The 18,446-nt window shown below is 36.7% G+C and overlaps 1 protein-coding gene across 1 annotated transcript in view; it reads right to left on the reverse strand.

The window, feature by feature from the left end:
* CTNNA3 (catenin alpha 3) overlaps positions 1-18,446 on the reverse strand; it is a 1,724,101-nt gene that overhangs the window by 41,285 nt on the left and 1,664,370 nt on the right. Inside the window, exon 16 of the mRNA XM_065919867.1 lies at positions 16,050-16,184. Coding sequence (XP_065775939.1) covers positions 16,050-16,184 — 135 coding nt within the window. The remainder of the gene's footprint in view (positions 1-16,049; positions 16,185-18,446) is intronic.

Here is an 18,446-nt window from a genome sequence, read left to right on the forward strand (position 1 = left end):
CATTGCACCTGCTATAGCTGGTGCTCTCAGGTGGAGAGGCAGATGTATAATGGACCTATTTGAAAATGCTACATTAGAGAAATAGCTCTACAAACAAAATTAGTGAGATAATGCTGAGGACTGTTCTTCCTTCTGTTCCTTTCTAATTTATCATCCAGAAAAAGGAATTGCCAGGTAAACCATGGAGGAGCACAATTAAGGCGGAAGGCAAAGTGAAGGAGTTTTGTAGCAGCTGGCGTCCCCTGAAACTACACAGGCAGAGAGAATGCAAACTAAGGCAATCGGCTCTCATGTCCGTGCAGAGTGAGTCATTTAGTCAGCGTATGGAATGCTTCAGGTTGTCCCAGGGATACAGACAAGGAACTAAATATTGACTCAGCAAGAGCTCAAGTGAGAGGTCTAATTAAATCAAATAGTACAAAGGGGAGGCTTGTATCATAGACTCCAATAATTGCTTAAAACTCAAAAGAGAGCAAGTAAAGGTCAAAAAGGTATCCTAACAACCAGCAGATATATATAGTGAGACAGGGAAGACAGGAGCATACCAGTGAACATAAGTTCAAAGGCTATTGTTGGCTCTTTTGTGAAAAATGATTGGATGCTGTCATGGCCATAAGTATTATCATCAGAGCCACCTTTTAAGTAAAGTCTGGCACCGACACATGTATCAGCATATGAGTTTTAATTTTACTTTAATGACTGGCTATGCGCAGAAATGCCTTAGGATAATGCCCTTGCCTTCAAAGAACTGGATGAAGAGCTAGTGAAGGAGAGGTGTAATATTTTTGAGTTCTAAAAGTGCTGTGCTTCAAATTTCACTCCAGAAAGGAGAGTTTATAAAGGACAATGGGGGCTTCCCAGGTAGCGCTAGTGGTAAAAATCCACCACCAATGAAGGAGATATAAGACATGCGAATTCAATCCCTGGGTCAGGAAGATCCCCTGAAGAAGGGAATGGCTACCTGCTCCAGTATTCTCACCCTAAAACCCTATGGACAGAGGAGCCTGGTGGGTTACAGGCCACGGGGTTGCCAAGAGTGGGACACAACTAAGCGACTAGCATACACATGCACGCAAAAGACCATGAGGATGATTCTAGTGTACTCATTGTTGGCTATTTCAGAATACAGTGTTGGAAATATGGTATAGCATGTGTTTAAATAGGCAGACAGATGAAGGATTCTAATTTTTAGCTCTAAGACCTGAAAACTACCATCATTGGACACTGGGGGTGGCAGTTCAGTTCAGTTCAGTTCAGTCACTCAGTCATGTCTGACTCTTAGAGACCCCATGAATCGCAGCACACCAGGCCTGTCCATCACCAACTCCCGGAGTTTACTCAAACTTATGTCCATAGAGTCAGTGATGTCATCCAGCCATCTCATCCTCTGTCGTCCTCTTCTCCTCCTGCCTCCAGTCCCTCCCACCATCAGGGGATTTTCCAATGAGTCAACTCTTAGCATCAGGTGGCCAAAGTATTGGAGTTACAGCTTCAGCATCAGTCCTTCCAATGAACACCCAGGACTGATCTCCTTTAGGAGGGACTGGTTGGATCTCCTTGCAGTCCAAGGGACTCTCAAGAGTCTTCTTCAACAGCACAGTTCAAAAGCATCAATTCTTCAGTGCTCAGCTTTCTTCACAGTCCAACTCTCACTGGACCACTGGAAAAACCATAGCCTTGACTAGACAGACCTTTGTTGGCAAAGTAATGTCTCTACTTTTTAATATACTGTCTAGGTTGGTCATAACTTTCCTTCCAAATGTAAGTGTCTTTTAATTTCATGGCTGCAATCACCATCTGCAGTGATTTTGGAACCCCAGAAAATAAAGTCTGACACTGTTTCCACTGTTTCCCCATCTATTTCCCATGAAGTGATGGGACCAGATGCCATGATCTTAGTTTTCTGAATGTTGAGCTTTAAGCCAACTTTTTTCACTCTCCTCTTTCACTTTCATCAAGAGGCTCTTTAGTTCTTCTTTGCTTTCTGCCATAAGGGTGGTGTCATGTGCATATCTGACGTTATTGATATTTCTCCCAGCAATCGTGATTCCAGCTTGTGCTTCTTCCAGCCCAGCGTTTCTCATGATGTACTCTGCATATAAGTTAAATAAGCAGCATGACAATATACAGCCTTGACATACTTCTTTTCCTATTTAGAACCAGTCTGTTGTTCCATGTCCAGTTCTAACTGTTGCTTCCTGACCTGTACATAGGTTTCTCAAGAGGCAGGTCAGGTGGTCTGGTATGCCCATCTCTTTCAGAAGGGCCCCTCCTAAATCCGAGGATGAAGGTGGAGGAGAAGTTTAGTTAGTTTCTTAGTTTTCATTTCTAAAATGAAGGTAACAGTGGGACTGTCCTCAGAGCATTGCTTATATATAAAATAATTAATTTATGCAAGGGAATTTAAAATATCTGATCATTATTGAGAGCTTGATAAATGTTAGTTATCATTGATATTATCATTATTCTTCTTATAATTAGCAAAGAAGTGAATAATAAAAACCTTGTCCTAAACAAGTGGCCCATCTGCTCAAAGTTTAAAATAAAGACCTTGACTCTGCTCAGTTTTCCATTCAGTGTTGCTCTCCTGGGAAAATTACTATTGATATTACATATATGTGCTTTAGAATCAGCATATGAAGTCCTTCAGACTATGCAAATCAGAGTGTTTTCTTCACTACCAATATTAGTCATTTATTGCTTAAAACAAGTATTTGTTTATTAATTTAGTGCTGTTCTTAAGCATTTCTGTAACATATTGACCTGTTGTCCTCTGCTCTGCACCTTCAAACCCTATGCTATCAGAGATGTTAGTTTTGCCAAAATGATTCCCCAGAATTTTTGGGTGGCTTAAGTTCTACTCTGTGAGGCAATTGAATATTTCTGAACTATGATATTTGCATAAATACTTTAATATTGAATAAACATATTTCTATGCCTCATCTTTCTTCATTCTAAGAGTTAAATGTCTCCATTTGCATTAGCAACAAGTCCAAGTATCTATCTGAAGACTGTTTACCTTATGCTGAATGCAGTTAAGGAGAGCCCAAGACTTATATTGTACGATTCTTCTGTTACTCATCAGCCATGCATGGACCAAACTAACCCTGGCTCAGAAGCAAAGATAATTATTCTTCTTCAAAGCCCTTTATCAAGTGCCACTGCTAAAAAAATGGATGGGCAATAAGCAGTTTATGATATGCAAAGGAATTATCCCACTAAAAGGAAAATATTTTCCTAGACTTCTCCTTAAGTGTAATTTGAAATAAACATTTATAACAATTAGATGAATAATAGATGAATAATATCACATCATGAAAACTTATCATTCAGTTCAGTTCAGCTGCTCAGTCGTATCCATCTCTTTTTGACCCTATGAATCGCAGCACGCCAGGCCTCTCTGTCCATCACCAACTCCCGGAGTTTACTCAAACTCATATCCATCGAGTCAGTGATGCCATCCAGCCATCTCATCCTCTGTCGTCCCCTCCTCCTGCCCCCAATCCCTCCCAGCATCAGGGTCTTTTCCAATGAGTCAACTCTTAGCATCAGGTGACCAAAGTATTGGAGTTTCAGCTTCAGCATCAGTCCTTCCAATGAACACCCAGGACTGATCTCCTTTAGGATGGATTGGTTGGATCTCCTTGCAATCCCAGGGACTCTCAAGAGTCTTCTCCAACACCACAGTTCAAAAGCATCAATTTTTCAGCGCTCAGCTTTCTTCACAGTCCAACCCTCATAGCCTATATTAACTAATACTGTGATTACTGCTATCACTACTGCTGCTACTGCTACTACTACTACCACCAGTTAGTATTTAATGAGCACCTGCTATATATATATATATATATATATATATATATGCCTGATATGATCCTAAGACCTTACAAAGTACTTTATTTTCCTCCTGGAAGTATTTATCAGCCACTAAGTAACATTTCTAGCCTTTCCTTTCCTGGTATAGAGATGTTGGAGGATTCACATTGAGCTTTGAGAAAGCACATAAACCCTTGTTCTGAGTAACTATGTAAATAAAAGCTCTCTAATAACTTAAATCAAATGTGAGAACAAAGTGAAAGCTTCACTGTAAGTCACTGAGAATTGGGAAGTGTTTGTTATGGCAGGAGAATGTAACCTAAGTTGACTAACTCAGTGCAGTTGACTAGAAAAGCATTAAGTTTCTCTTTTTCAATTATAGATATTCTTTTCTGTGCTGTGATGCAGAACCTGAGGCAAGACTAAAAAAAGATTTATTTTTGTGCAGAAGGGGCATGAATTTGTATTCTACATGTGCTTGAAAACATAAGTAAATCTCCTGAAACATTCACAAAATGATGTCAGTTTTGTCATTAGCAATATCATACATGTGAGCATGCATGTGTGTACACACATATACACAAACATAGTTCAATGTTTGCAATGTGTGAGTGATATCTAAACAACATGTGTCCTTCTGGAAAAACCACACAGCCTTTTCATAAAATTCGGCGATGAATTGCCTGTGACCCAGGGCTTGATCAAAGCCTTTCCTGCAATATTTAATATTGCAAAGACATAATTAATGCACTTATTGTCCTTGGATTGTCAGAACATTATTTTTGTCATCAGCTACATCATCAGAAAGCAGCATTTCTAGATCATATTATCATAAGTCCCTACAGAAAAGCTTTGACTAAATTCAAATTTAATGTTTAACTTTAGGTTTTTTGAGGGTCAATGTAAGAAATGTCTATTTGAACATGTCTTTTATGAACCCCTAGGTTAGGACATCATTTATTGTGTTATCAATTGTTATTCAAATAGTGAACAAACACAATAAATTTATTTTTAAAATTTAAAGTCTGATAGCCTTTTTCCTCTCTCTGAAGAAATTTCTATGTTGCTTATCATAAAGAAATGAAAACTATATTATATAGTTATTTATTTCCAGTTTAATATACTCAACTAGAGCCATTTACTCTGAAGGTTGGTAATACACTTTTTGGGGGTTTTCTTAAAAAAATATTCTTAATGGTCTAAGTTTTAGCATCTAATTCTTATATATTTTTTATTTATGAAAGAAGTAAAATTTTTCAGAAGCATGAAAATTCACAAATAGAATTCACAAATTCTATTTGTGAATTAGCATTTCCTAAAATTAACCTTTCTTTCTTTTTTGCCTGTCTTTTCATTCCAACTGAATTCTATGAGAACTTTGGATTATTGACTGATCTCCATATTGTTTCAGGGCAGCAAAGTGAGAATAAATGTGTATTCTACACTTACAAGTGCAAAGGGACACAAAGAGCTCTGTAACCTGAGGCTGGATTCACATTTTCACTCCCTTCACTTACGAACCATATGGCATTTGCAAGTTTGCAAGTTTACTTTTAGCATTGCTGAGAGGATAAGAGAATATATACAATTGTGTCAGTAAGAGTGTGTCTTCAGCAAATTCTCCTATATCATCTCTTCTTTTTCTAAAGAAAGTGATAGTAAAGGACACAGTGATGCTATCACGTGTCTCCAGAGTAGGTACCTACAGCGAGCTTGAAAGGAATTGATGCAGGTGGTTTACTGAAGGTCTGTTTTCAGGAAAAGGGTAGGAAAGAAAGAGGAATAGGCTGGGTGAGGGTAGAACTAAATAAGAACATGACTAGTCTCAACCAGAGGCCTGCTCTGGCCTGACCGCATAGTGAGCTGTGAAATTGCATAGCAGAACTGACCCCACCTTGAGGTGAGGAGCCTGGCCTTTTTGTTTCCTCTTCTCAAGTCAGTCACTGGCTCTAGACTTCCAGGTATGCAGTAATGGGGGTACATAACCACCCAGACAGAGTGATTCCTGCTTGACTGAGAACAATTATCCAGAGAGGGGAGAAGCTGTGAGCTGTCGGTAGCCAGCACTTGTGGCAGCTGGAAGATGGGAAAAGGACCACATAAGGGGATCCTAGCAGGAGTAACGGCATCAGTAGCAACACCATCAGTTTTCTCTTAATTCTTACCTTCCCTTAAACCAATAGTCCTCACCAGAGACAATTTTGCATTTGACAGTGTCTGAAGACACTTATGGTTATCACAACTGAGTGAGGTGGTGGGGGTGGTTGTTGGTATCTAGTGGGCAGAGTGCCAGGATACTGCTAAATATTTCACAGCACACAGGACAATTCCCCAGAGAAACAATTGCTGTTGTTTAGTTGCTTAGTCATGTCCTACTCTTTTGCAACCCCATGGACTGTAGCCCGCTAGGCACCTCTCTCCATGGGATACTCCAGGCAAGAATACTGCAGTGGGTTGCCACTTATCCAGGGGATCTTCCCAGCCCAGGGATGGAACTTGAGGCTTCTGCATTGGCAGGCAGATCCTTTACCACTGAGCCACCAGGGAAATCCTAGAATAAATAATTATCCAGACCCAAATCCCAAATGCCAAAGGTGCCAAATGAGAAATCCTAGAATAATCAGAAACATAGAAGTCAATATATAATATTTACTACTAACAATTATTGATTTACTATCAGTATTAATATTATTCAGACTTTAGTAATCAAAAGGGGAAAATGTGGCGTTGTATTGATTTTGCACACATATTCACAAACACATCCTCACAGGAAATTTTTATTTTCTGAATATGACTACTATTACTTCATAATTCACAACAATAAGCAAAAATTCAGCATGAAGTGAGACAGACTTAAACGACCGCTTCCACAAATGCCATCCATACTGCCTTGTGTGCTTTTTGTTTTTTTTTCACATCTCTTTCAGTTTTTTCTTTGTCTATCTCTTTTTGCCCATGCCTTTGTGGGTTTTGACACCAATACTTTGTTGTCCTAGAATCTTTTGCTCTTTGAATTTTTCTTCCCACTCTCCCTGCCTTTTTTTCTGCGCTTTCTTCTCCCTGGCTTGCAGATGAACTCAGGATGAACTGAACATCAGGATGTTTGCATCCAGTTTTCTTCTTTTCCTTCAGCTGCACTTTGTCTAATGGGGAATTTGGCACCATCCTAGAGCTGTCAAATCCATCATGCACACTTTCATGTCCTCTCTTCCCACCTCTTTGAAGTTCTATGTTTCAGGTTGTTTAGCATAAAAGAGAAATAATGAATTCCCTCTCTTCTTCTCTAAGGATTGTCAACAATTAACAAGCTAATTTTTTTCCTATATCAAAAATAATCTTTTCCATTAAGTTTTATATTCTTCAAATGTTTTCCTTTTTAATAATATCTAACTATCTGACATACAGTAAGAACATGGAAATAATTATGAGAAGTAATTAACAATAAAGACTCTCACATCACATTTATATTTTTCTTTCTTTCCCCACTCTACTTCTTTCTCTGTTGCCTCCTGTTAGCGTCTCATGTTAAAGGTGAAGGTGAAAAGTGTGTTCTGATTAGGCTTTCTAAAGAATATGGGATCATTAAATTATTATGTTTATAAATAATACTCTGTTCTAGTCAGCATTTTCTACATCTTTCAATTAAAATTATTCTTTATCTCTTGACATCCACAGCAACTCTCCCAGCTGAGTATTCAAAGACTACCTCCTGTCATTCTGGCCCTGACCCCACTGGGATGCTGAAGAGCTTACTTTCAGTAGTGATGGAGAAAAGAACATAAGTGAGATTCTGGTCCTGACTCTGTTGTTAGATACCATCATGCACTGAGACAAGTCGTTGAAAGTCCTCGACCTATTTCATAGTTTGTAAAATTGATTTGAATTAGATAGTCATAACATGAATAGATTATTTCTAAGATTCCTTCAAGTGCTATTACATATATCTGGATGCATTTGGAATACACAAACCAAGAAATATACAACCAAGAAAATCTAACCCATTCTGATATCAGCTCACCTAAACACCAAGAGAATTTCATAGTCCACGTTACTACAATGCAGGGGGAAAGGAAAAAGAAAGAGAAAACAACAACCCCATACCCTTTCTAGTTTTTAAAATATATTCTTTTGGGAGTCTGGGATTGACAGGTCATACTGTGCTGCGCTAAGTTGCTCAGTTATGTCTGACTCTGTGACCCCATGTTCTGGAGCCTGCCAGGCTCCTCTGTCCATGGGATTCTCCAGGCAAGAATATCGGAGTGGGTTGTCATGCCCTCCTCTGGGGGGTCATCCCAACCCAGAGATCGAACCCGTGCTTCCAGTGCATTGTAGGCAAATTCGTTACCGCTGAGCCACCGCGGAAGACCTTGACATGTAAAACTGGTATATTTAAGATAGATAACCAATAAGGACCTACTGTATAATACCGGGAATATGGTTCAATATTCTGTAATAACTAAATGGGAAAAGAATTTTTAAAAATAGATACATATATTTGTATATGTCTGACTAAAAATTAAAAAAACAAAAAACCTTTGCGTTACTGATGGTTGTGGTTTAGTCACTAAGATGTGTTCGACTCTTGCTACCCCATGGACTGTAACCTGCCGGGTTCCTCTGTCCATGGAATTCTCCAGGCAAAAATATTGAAGTGGGTTGCCATTTATTTCTCCAGGGGATCTTCCTGACTCAGGATTTGAATCCATGTCTCCTGTATTGCAGACAGATTCTTAACTGACTGAGCTTCGAGGGAAGCCCATCAATAGTTTTAACTTTCAGGAATTTGGGGAGTTTGCAGTTTGTTTTTCATGCTAGATAGGCAAATGGAAATAATAGACTTTAGGAGGCTTCCCCTTAGGTCTTAGACTTAGTGACTAAACCACCAAATCTATGGGCAGTGTCTTCTTTCTTCTCTTTACTTTTTTCTCCTTGCCTTTCTCCTTATACCTCTCTGTTTCTTCATTTCTTTCATCTCTCCTCATTCCACTTCATACATCTCCTAGTTCTTTTTTAAAATCTCTAAATCCTTCGATTGGTTTTCCAAATCTTTTCATTTTTCCAATTTTCTTGATGACTACCAAAGACTGCAGTGGTTTCAGAAAGCTCCTTAACTAATTCCCTTAATGTCTTAACATGGTGAGCACATTATCCTACTAAGTCATTCTGACTGTACTTCATTGCCAGAGTTCTGTAGGCCCTAGTGCTCTTTCGGTCAATAAATGTATTGCTGCTCTTCCCTACCATTCCTAGTTGAATGCACACTATCCCTTGATTTCAACTAAAGTTAAATTGCTATTGTTTGGCAAATTTTTCCATCTTGCTGACCTTTCCCCCCTGACTGATTAGTTTTATTATTTATCCAATTTTTAAACTGTGTCTTTAGCACACCTGCCTCTGGGTTGAGAGCACAATTAAACACATTAAGGGAAATGCACAAAACACGGTAATTATGTAATTAATCAGTTCTAGGTAATATAACAAATTGCTAGCCTAGAAGCATAACACTTAGAGAAAGGGTAATTTTAAGAATTTAAAACCATTTGAATTATTAGACTTTTTCTTTTGAATTTTACATACGTATATATGCACATACATAAATATGCGTGCTAGGATATGAAGGTATTTATTTCTTCATAGCAAGACCCCTTTCACAAAGTAAAACAGCTTCCCCACTTGGCACCAAGACTGAGGACTCTAGAGAAACAACTGATGGACAATTTATGGGAATGCCCTTAGGTAACCTAAGTACATTTTAATCTTCTTAGAGTTATATTTATAATGTATTCCTAATTAGTACATTAATAAGTCAAAGAGGCTATAGAAAATGATCTGCAACAGTACATTTAATTACATGGTTTCATTGTGTTTTGCTATCACTTTTTTTCAATTAAGCTTTTATATACTCCTTCTCTTTTTTGTGAGAGAGGATAGCCATAGGAAGGCCACATTGGCTTCATTTTCATGTGACTGAAGGATAAAATGAAGCTGTCAGTTTCCATAATCCACGCAATGTCCTGAAGCTCAGCTCTGGTAGAAAAATATCTAGCATACATCCGGTAGTATATCTGAATATTACCTCAAACACTGCTGGAAAACCTAGTACAAGTTACCATCTTTTCTCTCTCACTGCATACTCAGTATTCAGTCTACTATGGCCTAAGTTTTGCTTTCATCTTATTAGATATGTTTTAGAAAAGATGTAAAGATATATTATAAATGTGAAAGCCAGTATGCACTTTAAGGTTCAGTTAACTTGAATTTTCTGTTTGTAGACATTGAATACTGTATCATCAAGCATTGAAAAATATTCATGGACTTTAAAGGAGAAAATATACTAAAAAAAACAGGTAATTAGAAAGCATACACGTATTGCTGTGATTTTGGTCATCACACAAGGTATGGTATATAACTGGTAGTTGTCACCCAATATCTGTTCTCTTGGCATAGAAACAAAACTCTGATTTAGTTGGAGGAAGCAATGTGCCTAGATTAAAACACACAGAAACAAACAAATTTCATAATTTGCAGTGTCCTTTGCAGTTCCACATAGCCATATTACTAAAGTTTTGCCAATAATATGTAAGAGAAGGAATTTGGAAGAGACTTAAAAAAAAGATGTGAGGAAGGTTTGCTTCTGTTTCTCTTCATTTTTACTGTCTGGAATATAAATGCCATAGCTAGAGTTAGAGAAGGCATATTTTGATCCTGATAAAAATGAAAACCAGAAGCCAAGCATAATAAAGTAGAAAGACATAAGTGCTCAATTCCTGGATGACTGTGAAATTAACATTTGGGACTGCCCATTCTGATTTTTTTTTTTTTTATGGAGATAGTAAAATCCCAAATCCTTTAAACTGCCACAATCAAATCTCTGTATCTGATACAGGCACACCAGAATCACACGTTGAGGAAAAACATTCTTTCTGGATCTTTATCTCAGCTATGTTTGGTCTTACTCAGCATACTTCCACTGGCTGATTTATCCTTCATACCTCTCTCCTCAGTTCCAGAACCATATGCCCAACTTCTAGACTTTTCTCTTCTGAGATCTCTTACTCACTTATGACTAAGTCACTTATGACTAAAGACTGAATGAGCTGCCTTACGCTTCTTGGTCTGCTCTTTTTTCTATATATGGTTTTTGGCTAATGATGCCGCTTTTAACTAGGAAAACTACCAAATCGTAAAAGATTGGAGGAAAATCTTAATTCCTCCTACTTCATCCTTGATACTCAATAGATTACTGGTTCTAATCATTTCTGCCTCAGAATTTTTTCTTGCAAAGAAAAATATTCTCCACTCTCACTAATATTGCCTTAATTCAAGTTCTCACTGTTAATGATCTTAAAGTATTTTAAAAACATCTGAATAATCTTTTATCTTCCAGTTCCTCATCTTTCCATCTATCACCACCCTATCAGAATAAAGATGTAGAATACACACACATGGAAGCATACACACACAGGAATATTACTCATCAGTAAAAAAGTATTGAAATTTAGTCATTTGCAAAAATGTGAATGGACCAGCAAGGGTATTATGCTTAGTGAAATAAGTCAGACAGAGAAGGCAAATATTGTATGCTATTACTTATGTAGAATCTAAAAAAAAAAAAAAAAAAAAGAAAAGAAAGAAAGAATAAATATAGCATAAAGAAACAGACTCATAAAGACCAAACTAGAGGTTACCACTGGGGAAAGTGGAGGGGGTAGGAGTAAGATGGGGGTAAGGTGTTAAGAGGTACAAACTACTGCATATAAAACTAATAAAATTCAAGGAGCTTCCCAGGGTAATAGAAATAAAAACAAACAAATGGGACCTAATCAAATGTACATGATGTTATACAGCAAAGGAAATGATAAAAAGCCAACCTATGGAATGGGAGAAAATATTTGCTAATGATGAAACCAAAATTGTTTAATTTCCAAAATATACAAACAGCTCATACAACATGAAAACAAACAACCTAATCAAAAAATGGACAGAAGACCTAAAACACATTTCTCCAAAGAAGACACAAAGGTGGACAGTAGACACATGAAAAAAATGCTTAATGTCACTAATTATTAAAGAAATGCAAGTCAAAACTACAAGGTACCACCTGACACTGATTAGAATGACACTTAATGACACTTTATCAAGAACTCTACAAATACCAATGCTGGAGAGGTTATGGAGAAAAGGAAACCCTTCTACATTGTTGGTGGGAATATAAACTGGTATAGTCACTATGGAAAACAGTCTGGTGGTTTTTCAGAAAACCAAAAACAGAAGTACCTTATGATCCAGTAATCCTATTCCTGGCCATATACCTGGACAAAACTGAAACTGAAAGACACATGCACCTCAGTGTTCTCTGAAGCACTATTTCAGTGAGTTACTTGGTTGTACAGTGGAAATTAGTACAAAATTATAAATCAACTATGCTTCAGTTGAAAAAAATGCAAGAATTATTGTGCAGCACATGGAAATATAACCATTATTCTATAATAACTTTAAATAGAGTAAATTTACAAGAACATTGAACCACTATGTTATACACCTGAAATGAATATAATATTGTAAATCAACTATACTTTAATAGAAAATAAAAGGTCAGGGGTTATTTTTTAAAAAGGTAGCTTCAAATAATACATGCATTTGTTTATATCCATCTCAAACTTCAACTTTTTCAATTACTCTTAGTTGCCTGCACTATAAAGTTAAAATGCTATTAGTAATCCTGAAACAGCCTCAGTTTCTTTTAAAGCTCCTCTTCTATTTCCCATCCCTCATAACATATGCCAACAGTGCCAAGTACAATTGTTTCTAATCAGTTTAGTTTGTTTGCTATTTACACATAAAACCTCATCTTTCCCTATTTCTATCTTTGTACTTCAGTTGTTCTGCCTACTTCAATCCTTTTCCTCTCCTTTTCTCCTAAATATACATTTGGTTTATTTTTCATCTGTTTGTTTTGCTTTTTACCTATTAATGAAGGACCAAATGAGAGTTGAACCACTTTTTGGAGCTATCCCTTGTTCACTCACCACATCAGTGGAATTAATTATTCCTTCACCTCTTACCATGTGCTTTTGTGTATTTAACCATCATATGGTATATTACATCTTTGTATATTTAGGTGTATCTTATATTCCTTGATAGCTCAGTTGGTAAAGAATGCCTGCAATGCAGGAGACTCCAGTTTTTGATTCCTGGGTCGGGAAGATCCACTGGAGAAGTGATAGGCTACCCCAACTCCAGTATTCTTGGGTTTCCCTTGTGGCTCAGCTGGTAAAGAGTCCACTTACAATGAGGGAGACCTGGGTTCAATCCCTGGGTTGGCAAGAGCCCCTCGAGAAGGGAAAGGCTACCTACTCCAGTATTCTGGCCTAGAGAATTCCATGGACTATACAGTCCAGGGGGTCACAACTGAGTGACTTTCACTTTCATTATGTACCTTAATTTTGCACATGTTTGATCATCTTGAAGTAGGCATGATATATTCATCTTTGCATCTTGCAATGTTCTCAGATGCCTGTTACCGAGAAGATGCTCAATTCATTGTTGGGGTTTTGGACAAACTACACTTTGGTGTCCTTAGAAATGAATGTGTAACTTCAGGATAAATGCTTGAAATACACATAAGAATCATTAGAAAACAAACTTAATTAAATAACTATTATGAGAATTATTTCAAATTCTTTATGTTATGAATTTACTTTTTTTATTCTAAACCATAATATTCCAGATCCAGAAGACACTGTGTATTCACTCCAGAAATGCATTCTATACACTCCAGTAATACACTTTTTAACCAAATATATTTGTTAAAAGTAATGTTTCATAAACCTGATTTTGGAATGCAAACTTTGAAGGGTATAGTTTTGAATACCAAATTTCTGTAATTTTTAATGGGTTTCCCTGCTTTGGAGTCATGCTTATTACTTTTCAAAAGACCTCAAAGAAAAACATGACTTCGATTAGGGCTGCTCAATTTAAAGAAGAAAGAAGACAAGATGAGAACTCAGGGTCACTGAGAAAATAAAGCAACTGGGCTTTGGCATACACAAATTAAAGGAATTTTAAAAGTTTTCCAGAACCTACCTCCAAGCGGATGGCAGTAAAACATGTAAAAAGGTGCATGACATGCTCCCTTTCTTCAGGTTTACTTTTTCTAATGGAAAATTTTGGGTGCAGTGAAGACAAAATAGAATTGCATTTGCAATGCTATTCCTCATTTTATATAATGACTCAGCTTTTAAATTGTAAACTATGATTCTAAATGACTCATGCCTAATCTATCTGTAAAATATACAAAGTTCATGAATTTTGAATCATACCAACTCAATTTGTACATCTGGAGGAAATTATATTTGGAGGAACAATTAATGGTAATACATTTTAACATAATGTATAAGCTGAACTTCTGTCATTATTTTTGAAATCTTAGTTTTAGACAACATGAAGAAACACATATATAATTGGAAAACAAATTTCATATGGATTTAGACCTTGTGAATGATGGTGAGTGAATGAAATTGAGAAAAGTAAACAGAAGACAGGCTTGGGTCTAAAATATAGTTTTTACACACTTAAAGTACTATAATGTTAAGTGAGAAAATGAAAACTGAGTGTCTAGTAATCTAAAATAAAGATACAACAACATGTATATACACACTGTATACATACATATATATATATATAGTCATGCATGTATTCATAAACACACATTTCTGTGTTGACAGACAGTGAAAAATGGCAGCCCATTCAAGTGTTCTTACCTGGAGAATCCCATGGACAGAGGAGCCTGGGGGACTATAGTCCATGGGGTCGCAAAGAGTCAGATATGACTGAAGCAGCTGAGCATGCAGACAGTGATTACTTAAAATGCATTTCCTTTGTAGAGTGACAAAGTACCAATACTACACAGGCTATGTTGGCTGGTGTTACTGTTCTTGCAAAATTTGAATATCAAGGCAATTAATCTTTTATCTCTAATAATTACTTAGACATAATTTCCAAATTATTCACTTGATTTTTGGTCTTCAGTTTATCATAGATTTAAGCATGTCCACCTGAACAGAGGCTGCATAGACATTTGAAGGTAAACTGCAGTTCTGGTATTCACTAATATAAACCTAATGGACTTTTTCAAGTGGGGCATTGTACTTGCACAGTTTTAGTTCCTTGACCAGGTATTGAACCTGGGCCTTTGGCACTGAAAGCACAAAGTCCTAACTGCTGGACCAACAGAAAATCACCTTTGCTTTTGTTTTTGCTGCTATGTTCTTTTTTTTTTTTTTTTTTTGTAATGTTAGTTTAGGAACTTACCTCATATTCCAGTGGCTAAGACTCCACACTCCCAATGCAGGGGGTCTGGGTCTGATTCCTGGTCAAGGAGCTAGATCCCACATGCCACAGCTAAGAGTTCGAATGCCACACCTAAAGATCCCACCTGCTGCAACTAAGACCCGGTGCAGCCAAAGAAATAAACATTTAAAAACTAAATGTTAGCTCATTGGGTGAAAGTCCAAAGTCAGGCTAGAGAGCTCCTAGATGTACATATTTATATTTATGCTATTATAATTTTAAAAAATCTGTCCTTATGAATTTAAGTTCCTAGAAGGTTTATGATGTTTTGCTTTAACTTAAATTTATCATCTTGGTCCATGTCCTTCTCAAAGTCACTGATAACTGAATCAAATATAAATATCAAATGTTATTTTATTGCCATCCTCACTCTAATAAAATGATCTACCGTTATTAAAAGATGAGTAGAAGAGGTAGACATTATTTTCACCAAGACCTGAATTTCTATGACATAAAAATGAATGATGGGAAAATGAATATTACTTAACAGTGAGAAAGCAATTATTTCATGGATCTGCAATTCTACAGGCACTTATTTTTTTTATAAAAATTAAAGGATTCAATTCAGAGTTGCATCTGTATACTTTCTGAAATCTGGATACCATGCTCTAAATTAACATTCAATCCTTATACAAGTGGCTTCCAGAATCTGATTCATTCTAAAATCTTCTAAGTAAATAAAGAGAAGCTATACTGACTTAACATTTCTTTAAGAAATCTGACATGATTTCTTGCTATTCCAGTTTCATGAAAGTTTATATACTCCAGCTGAATTTCTTCTAACCTACATGACCCTATAAGAATTGGTGGGATAAGGTGGGTTGTAGCTGCTGTTTCAAGCATCTTCCACATGTGATGTGTAAGTGTGGTGCAGTACTCACCGCTGACATGATAAGCTCTCCCCCCAGGTTCTGAATCTCAGCTTTAACTTGACTGCAGATCTTCAGCTGGTGAGAGTAGAACTTAATCTGTTCCAGGTAGGCCAACAAGTCCTGTTTGCAAGATGGATCTGGGCACTAAATATGTATGAGATAAAGTGAAAATATCAAAACAAAGAATTGGATCAAAGTGAGTAAACACTGAGACTACCTTTAAGTACCTTTAAGGCACCAACTTTATTTTCATTGAGTCCCATTACTTAGAACAAACCCATGTAGATTTTGATATGCTTTCCACATTAGCAGAGTTTATTCATGTTCCAACCTTAATTACTTCAGCATGCTAAGTCACTTTACTCGTGTCCAACTCTTTGTGACACCAAGGACTGTAGCCTGCCAGGCTCCTCTGTCCATGGCATTCTCCACACAAGAATGCTGGAGTGGGTTGCCATGCCCTCCTCTACTTCAGCATAGTTAGAAGAAATAGTACAGAAATTTCCAGACATGAAAAGGTACATAAAAATAATTGCCTTTAATTTATCGTAATGTTAGAAGCTTTCAAAGTTCATTTTTAGGTAAATCTAAAGAAGTATTTAAAATGCAATGATTCCTTTCTTCTAAAGTTGCTGTCAGAATACTCCTTGGGACTCATAGCTCTGCCTTGTTTGTCCTGTGTAATTAATATTTATATGGGCATTAAAAAACATCTGTAAAAGGACATATATTATATCCTATTACTTTCAGAATTTAATGTTCTAATGTTCTTAGACCAAAGAAATAATTTCAATAGTAGCTAACAGTTATGGATCTACTTGGAGACAAGAATCAAGCAACATACATGTTTTAGAGATGTATTACTTTACCAAAAACAGTCTCCTACATTATGTCATCTTCCATAAGGAATTTCCTGGAGTAGAGCTCAATCACAATATGATAAATATCTGTGGTCAGTGTTTAATCTTTGTGTTCTTTCTTCTATACAAGTAGAATAGTTTTTTAAATATCCTCAATAACTTAATTTCACTTTAAATATAATACATATTCATAAGGGTACGGAAATATGAAGAGTAATTTATATGCAAAGATATTCACTACAGCATTACTTACAATAGGAGAATTTGGAAATAAATGCTCTATAATAGTGAAAAGATTAAATTAGGATACATAGCTATATAATATGATATCATATAGTTTCAAAAATAATATTTTCAAAGGAAAATGTTTTTACAAAGTGAAAAAGCTCAGTATTTAAAATTTCACATGCCATATCAATCAAACTGCTTAAAAACTGTTTTTATGTTTGTGTGTAAAACAAAGTGGGAAATACATATGTGAATGTGAAAATGGTAAACAAAAATGGTATCAGTATTTTTCACTTTCTTCATACTTTACATATCTTAATATTTATATTCTTAAAATATATTGATGCTAGTCACTCAGTCATGTGAAACTCTTTGTGACCCCATAGACTGTAGCCTCCTCTGTCCATGGAATTCTCCAGGCAAGAATACTGGAGTGGGTTGCAATTCCATTCTCCAGGGGATTTTCCCAACCTAGGGATCGAACTCAGGTCTCCTGCACTGCAGGCAGAATCTTTACTGATTGAGCCACCAGGGAAGCCCTTAAAGCATATTACTTCTATAATAATAAAATGCTATTACTGAAAAGGTTTTTAATCTAATAACCAAAAATAAAAATTGAAAAGTAAAATGAAAGGCAAGACAGCATTTCATGCATTTCTGCTTTTGCATAGTAAGTCATAAACTAGAGTATTACTGAAACATTTCTGAGAATTTTATTCTCCTTTATAGTTGCTAAGTAGACTAGTCTACATAGCTGCAAAATATGTTGACAACATGAGAACATGTGACCTTTAAGTAAAAGTTATTCAACAAAGGTAGCAAAGTTATAAATTCTACTGCAGCAATACTATCAATATTTAGATAAGAATGGACAGATGAGTGAATTTATGTGTACATGGTACCCAGTCAGAGAGACAATCAGATAAGATGATAGAGAAAACTTGAATTAAGGGTGTTTCTCAAGTTCTAAGGGCTTCCCTGGTTCAGCAGTAAGGAATATGCCTGCAATGCAGGAGCCACAAGAGACAGAGGTTCAATCCCTCTATCAGGAAGATCCTCTGGAGAAGGAAATGGCTACCCACTCCAGTATCCTTGCCTGGAGAATTCCATTGACAAGGGAGCCTGGCAGGCTACAGTCCATAGGGTGGCAAAGAGTGAGGAGCAAGACTGAAGCAACCTCACTCAAAAAAGGAGGAAGTAATCAAACAGAACCTGGTTTCACCAGGACCCAGGAGAAAGGAGCAGGACCCCACAAGAGGCTGACCCAGACTTGCCCATGAGTGTCCAGGAGTCTCCGGCAGAGGTGTGGGTCAGCAGT

The sequence above is a fragment of the Muntiacus reevesi genome, chromosome 2 (genome assembly GCF_963930625.1).
Source record: "Muntiacus reevesi chromosome 2, mMunRee1.1, whole genome shotgun sequence".
Classification (NCBI taxonomy): domain Eukaryota; kingdom Metazoa; phylum Chordata; class Mammalia; order Artiodactyla; family Cervidae; genus Muntiacus; species Muntiacus reevesi.